A 6925-nucleotide genomic window follows, 5' to 3' on the forward strand; every position below is an offset into this window, starting at 1 on the left:
CATGGGGCAAAAGAATCTTAGATATCACAGTCATTTGTGGCCCTCAAGAGAGAAAGCATGCCTCCAGAGTTCAACTTTGCCCAACAAAATCTCATTCCTTAGTATTTAATTCCATGATGGGGGAGGGATTAGAAAAAAATTATCTGAGAAGTCTCTTTAGGGGGGTAGTAAAAAAAAAGAGTTGAGAAACACTGGTCTAAACACAAATTCAAAAACTGGGGCTGGCCAGTTAGCTCAAACACTGGCAAAGATAATACACAGTGTCCTAAAATCTGCATGATTCCTAGATTGCTTTTCCTTTGTGCAATTACAATCAAGGAATCAACCTTTAAAAATCTTGTGCAGTAGAGTTGGTAAATTCTGTAACTTCATTTTCTTTTGGAATTCTAAGCATATTGCTTAGATTTGAGGAGTGACTTGGCTCTTTTCATTTTGACTGTCTGACTACTGTAACCACAGCATAATTTAGGCCATTGAGAATTATGGTCAGTTTTTGACTGTCCCTGGATCAGACAAACCTAAATTTGTGTCTCACGCAACCAGATTGTATAACTTCAGGTAAGGTGCTTTATCTCTTTGAGACTTTGTTTCCCACCTGCCAGTGGTGGTAATCATAGCAACTAAGTTTTTCAAAAGGGTGCTTATAAGGTTTCAAATGAGGTAACATATATGAAAATACCTAGCACATCATTTGACAAACAGTAAAGATTTGATAAATTTTAGTCGCCACCCGATCCTGTGCTAGATAATACATCAATAATTATGATAACAGCAACTCATTTATTGAATACTTAGTATGCATCAGCTACTATGTTAAGTATTTTACTTGAATTATCTCATTCATTGTTCAAAACACACCTGCCAGACGATGTGGTCCATTACATTGCTGTTATTACATGCTTGGGATGGAGGCTTTATCCCTGCTCCACTGATGCTGAGCTTTAGACAGTGGAGCCTCAGTGGGTGCGCTGTGAGCTGAGGCCTTAAGTGTGCTTGCATGGTTTGGTTTGGCTCTTATGTTTTCTCCTGTCTGCCAGGAGGAAAGCGTATTCCATGTACTTGTAGTCCAAGGGGGATGAGAGGCTGGTGGAGCAGACCTAAACCTCATCCACGGCCTCAGGGGGAGCTCCCCCAGCCAGTCCGTACACTTGTGAGTGAGAAGAAGAAATAGTTATGTTTCAAGCCACTGAATGGTGAGGTGGATTTGTTACACAACATTATTGTGGCAATAGCTAACTAATACAGATAGGAGCAGTAATTGTCCACGTTTTACAGGTCAGGAAAGAAGGCACCAAGAAATTAACTTGCTCAAGGCCACACAGATGTACGTGATACCATAATATGGCAGTTTGAGGCCAAAACCCCTACACTGAACCATTCTATCATTAATCAGACATAACTGGCAATTAAATCAAATCAGCATGTACTTAAGTTGGAGTTGTCTTAGGAATATATCATATGCATTTTAGGCAGCAGCATTTTTAACTGTCTTGATTTGGTTATAATTAGTTGCTGAAAACAAATTTGTATTTCTTAAACACATGCCACCTGAGTGGGAGAGGCCAATCTTAGATTGAATGTAAAAGAATTCAGAAAATAGATATTTCCTGTCTGATTTCATGAGGTGACTAAATTTTATCAATGATTTAATTGTTTTTATAGAGAAAAATACTAGAGGAAAATGCTGATTTTACTGTTCCTAACTTACAACCGCTGACTGTATATTGTGTCAAAGCCAGAGCACATCTTATGAATGGAAAGTGGAATAAAAGCAGTGTTTTTAGTGAGATTGTGTGTGAGAAAACAAAACCAGGTCAGAATCTTCTATTATATCTTTTTTTTAAAGTGTAGCTAGATGTAAAAATAATTCAGTACATTGGAATTGTAAAATATTTACTCTTAACTGCCAAAAATAGAGTATTTTCTTCATGAACTAGATGAATCAAAAGTAGACCTTCAAGCTAAGTATTTCAGTTTTACAAAATATTTTTAATGTTCAACTCAGTTCAGTGTTTTTGAATGCTTTATAATTCATCCAGTATCCACATAATTAATTTCTTTAATTATTGCTCTCCAGCATTTAGTAAGACTATTCATTTTAAATTTGCTTCCATAATCCTTAATATAATTATCATGTGGCAATCACTTAATTAGTTCAATTGTGAATTTTTTTAATGTGGGAATGGTTTAGTCTCATTTTATATTTTTAAAGTTTCTGGTGTTGACTTGGAGCCTTAGTCACAGAATGTATTTTAAAATTTTGCTAGTTGTATGTTGTAGAAGTGCTGAAGGATACTTACGGGTTTGGGCCTACATGTCAATACTTTATTCTTCCGAAAGGATCTCTTACTTCAGTTCCCAGGCCAGTCTTTAAATGTAGATGTCATTGCCTACAGTTGTGTACTCAGTGCTACCAGAAATATTTTTAAGGGTATTATTTAATAGATTTTATATTTCCTCTCATATGGCTAGTCTCTCACATAAGCTGTCAGCACTGTGAACGCATTTGTGTGTCAGAACATGTATTGATGCTAAACATTATTTGTGTATTTTCAGGACATACTTCCAAAGTTAGGCTTATAGCTGGAATTTGCACTGCATTATTTGCTGTCCCAGTTGTCATCTGTGCTGTGAAAGGCCTCTGGAGGTGCATCAATTACGTGTTCTTTCCATCAGTTAAACTTTCCCATGTGGCTGAGGTATGTTACTTTTTTTGTCAAGAGCTAGGAAATGAATAGGAAATATGAGGTACTTCAAAATGTTCATCAAAAAATAGAATTAAAAAATAATACGAATATTTCTATGAACTTTGTGAAGTACCCTTGTATATTTGATTTCAACAGAATATATAAGTTTTCTTGGTATCCAGAAAATAATACAGCCTGATTAGGGTATTTCCTTCAAAGTTTTCATAAGTTAAGTTTAGAAACAGTCATGTAGCATAATAACATAGCATGGAATACTAAGGCTTGTCCTTAATCTCATATTTTTCTGGCAATTTGGCTTCTTTGGCAGTTGTTTTACCATTTAAAGTCTTTGTGATTCTTCACGATATATCAAAAAGACTGAAACATCTATCAGTGTAGAAAGTATGTTCTGTGGATGAAGTCACAGATAATGAAACAACTGATGAAAACATGAGTTTACTTTCATAGCACATCACAGTTTTTTGTTTCACTCTCCTAAGAGGTTAGCATATTTCATGAAAACACTAAATGCTGAGGGCCTACACGTAGAGTCTGTGCCTGGCAGGTGCATTCACCTGGGGTGGTTTTATGCTTGCCTTGGGAGGCAGTCTAGGTAAGAGTTCAGGCTTTGGAGTTAAAGAGACCTAATGGTGAAGGGTTGGTAAGCTGTAGTTGGTTTGCATTTTTGTTATTTTAAAGACTACATTTCTATTTTTTTCCTTTCTTAAATTAGTATTTCTCTGAACAAACATTAAAGAATCTTCTACTTTCAACTTCTGAGGAACAAACTGAAAGGTGTTTTATAATTGAAAATGCAAACATGATTTCTGCGGTAGAAGAAACTAATCAAATTGATGAAGATAACAAAAAATACAATTCCCAAACTACTCAAGATTCAGGAAACTATTCTAATGAAGATGAAAATAATGGAAGTAAAACAAGTGAAGAACTTCTACAACAGGAAATCATATGGCCAGAGATTAACTCTGTGTACTGTTAGGTGGTTTTGTGGGAATTACACTGGCAGCCTGAGCTCCCTGCTCCTCTCAGTGACTATAAAGAGGATCCTCGCTTGTTGGGGAAAGAAAACATCTTCAGATCATAGGTCCTAAAAATACAGGCAACACTTAACTATTTAAAACTGAAATTACAGGAGTTTGGAGAAAAGTTTTCTGTGTTCTTTTCTGTGTGTAAGATCTTGACTTTTCTGTGTGTAAGATCTCGAAAGACCCGGCGTGGGACAGTCTTCTATGAGGAGTTAAATCAAGAAGATGGCCACCCGTGTTTCTAATGAGAGCTTAAGTCCTGCTGTGCTATGTGTTGTGGCTAAGGAGAGTATGAGGGCACTTCAAAAAGTTCATGGCAAGATTCATATTATCTCTTAATTATATTTTTCCCTTGTATTTGTGTTTCTGTCAGTTGATGCTGTCATGGGTGCTGCTGGTTACTACGTACGTCATCTATTCGTTCTCCATTCCCAGTATTATAGTTCATTATTTTTCAGGAGATATTTTGAACATTGGGTCTTTTAACACTGAGGTAGGCCCTTAGGAAATTTATTTAGAAAAATCTGAATTCCATTATCACTTGGTTTGCTGAAAAGTAGCTTATCCTAGAAAAGAGCCACAGATTCCAGAAAGATGACTCTTAAAAATGTTTGGGGAAGTTCTGTCCGTTTATACCAAGAACATTGGCTTCTGCATCACATTATCTTTCCCTTACATGGTTTAGGTTTAAAATCAGGTGATCTTTTACTACACATTAAGACTTCCTGATTTCATAATTTATTAAAACAATAGCTTCTCATTAGAATTGGCAGTCCCTGAAGTCATAGAGAAGTGGGTAGTCACCTAATTAGAGAAGTCATTATTACACTTTAAGATCTGAGAGCATTTACAGGTTAGTCACGGTGTATGCAAGAAGTCTTGTGACCAGAAAATGCCAATGACAGAAGAGACAGAGAAGTAGAATAATTTAGCAGGTAAAGAAGTAGGTGAGAAAATAAGAATAGTATATGTAATCAACTTTTAATTATTAACTCTCTACATTTGTTTGTTTTTATGGCTCATCTGTATCTCTTTTAATACCAGGCCAGCTGCTCTACACTGTCTGCCAGTGTTCAGGCACCCCTTCTGCTCAGCCTGCACGTACTCAAGAAAATGCAAATTATTTAATATCAGGGTGAGAGAAAAAAATGTAACTAGGAAGAAAAACCTAATTTTAAAAATTACATAATGCTTTCCAAAGGCACCTGTAGCCTATTTTTAGATTACTTGATATTTGGGATTATCCGTGAATATCCTTTGAAGGCAGGAAGTCTAGGAATTTGGGTGGCCCCTAGGGCAGAATTCTCACTCCATTTGTTGCAGCAGGGACCTGCAAAAGAGAAAGTTACAGAGGGCAGCATGCTGGGGAGTGTGTGTCACTAAGGCCAGTCTTACTTTTGTAGTTTCCTCTGCTGAGGTAACAGCATCGTCCTGGTAGAAGAAAAGGTTGAAAGCAGCTACACTGGGGAGGGCTGTGACAATCAGCACACCCTGGGCACATACACAAGTCTGCAGACCACACCATATGGGTTCCTGGCCCTGCCGCTCCAGCTTCCTGAGCCATTCTAGCAGAGTGTGACAGGCCATAGAGAAGGCCCAGGAATCTCCTCCAAGACAGCTCTGCTGGAGAATCCCTACGGTGACCCGAACACATCTTTTCATCTTTCTGACCAGAGGCAATTGGTTTAAAGCACGTCTTCTGGGTTGGCCTCATGTTTGTAAAGGCCCTGTCACTTTGGAAGTTTGCTTCTTTAAGGAGACTGGGAGCATGTCATGACACCCTGCCACCATTGCCTTTCAGAATGTGCCAGTTCAATGATCCTGTCCAGCACTTCTGGCCCTGCGTTAACCACAGGGAAAAGGATGCCTCAGACTGGATAGCCTGAAAAGAAACAACAGCTTTGCAGGATGTGGAGAAGAGAAAACTCAGACATTAGCATTAAAAGGCACCAGTGAGATAATTAGGTCCCTAAGATGTAGGAACACACATCTTCAAGTTATGAGACTATCTGGTTTTCAGTGAACAAGCACCTGAGCCAGCAGCAGCAGCAAAAAAAAATTTTTTTTGCTTTGTCTTCTAGAAATAGTTCTATTTCATCCTTCATTATACTGCTTAATCAGGATGTGCTTAGTTGTAAGGCAGTGAGTATTTGTTCTGAACAATAACATTCTTAGAAATGCCATGCACTGGGAACACCAATAAATTGCCTCAGAATTATAATATTCATAGTTCTTTGTCTGGATATAATCTAAGAATTGTATCTTTTCCCCAAAAGAGGCTATGATGTTTAAAGCAGCCTCAAATTGCTCTTAAGGCATTCAGGGGTGTACAGAAGCTCCCCCCACCCCCTACATGACTCAAACCACCTGACATGTTATACATTTGTTCTGTTTGGTGTCTGTCTGCCCCCACCAGAACAGAAGCTGGATAAGTGAGGACTTTATTTTACTCATTACTGTATCCCCAGCACCTATAACATTGCAGCGCCTTGCACACAGACAATACTCAGAAAGTAATTACAGAATGAATGAAATCTAAAATTGAACAAGCTGGGTGTTCTTGACTGTATTATTGGGTTTTGGAAGGACGTAAGCACGTTTTCAGTGTTTCTATGCAATAAACTTGTATCTTTTATTTGTATTTTTGTCTTAAACCCTGATGTTGTACACAATCTTTTATAATAAACACTGGGCCCCAAAGTCTTTGCATTTGTTTTGTTTTGTACTCAATACATTTTTATGCACCAAAGGTACTGCAGCTGATGCCTTTAAAAGGCATTCATTATAGAGGGGGCTGATACCTGTACCAAATGTCCCAATGCCACATCAAGCATCCTGAAGCAACCACTGTTGCCAATACTGTTGTGCAGAGCCTATGCAGAAAGAGCTTGTTTGCTTGCTTTTTTCTTTTGACACCCTCACATAAAGACTTGGCTGGAATACAACCTTCATTAAGTGAAAGTTTGCAGTGGTACTGCATACTCCTTGCTTTCTTTAACTGAGCTTCCTTCCATTTACAAATATTTCTCCTCTCAATCAGTATAAGTTCATTCTAAGGAGGCCCCTCAATCTGACAGGTAAATAGCTCTCTCCTGCCATCTAGACACATTGGGCTTAGAAGTTGATCACAGTTTGTAGTCAAGCGGAGAATCCTATATTTGTGTTTTTAAAAGTTTCCTCATTCTTTTTCTT

General features: G+C 37.9%; 1 protein-coding gene across 1 annotated transcript in view; it reads left to right on the forward strand.

Annotated features, from left to right (window-relative positions):
* IFNAR1 (interferon alpha and beta receptor subunit 1) overlaps positions 1–6422 on the forward strand; it is a 30747-nt gene extending 24325 nt beyond the window's left edge. Inside the window, exons 9-11 of the mRNA XM_063094809.1 lie at positions 1663–1813; positions 2557–2699; positions 3421–6422. Of these exons, the coding sequence (XP_062950879.1) occupies positions 1663–1813; positions 2557–2699; positions 3421–3687 (561 nt within the window). The 3' untranslated portion in view covers positions 3688–6422. The remainder of the gene's footprint in view (positions 1–1662; positions 1814–2556; positions 2700–3420) is intronic.
* The last annotated feature ends 503 nt before the right edge of the window (positions 6423–6925 follow it).

This window comes from Cynocephalus volans, chromosome 1, assembly GCF_027409185.1.
Source record: "Cynocephalus volans isolate mCynVol1 chromosome 1, mCynVol1.pri, whole genome shotgun sequence".
Lineage (NCBI taxonomy): Eukaryota > Metazoa > Chordata > Mammalia > Dermoptera > Cynocephalidae > Cynocephalus > Cynocephalus volans.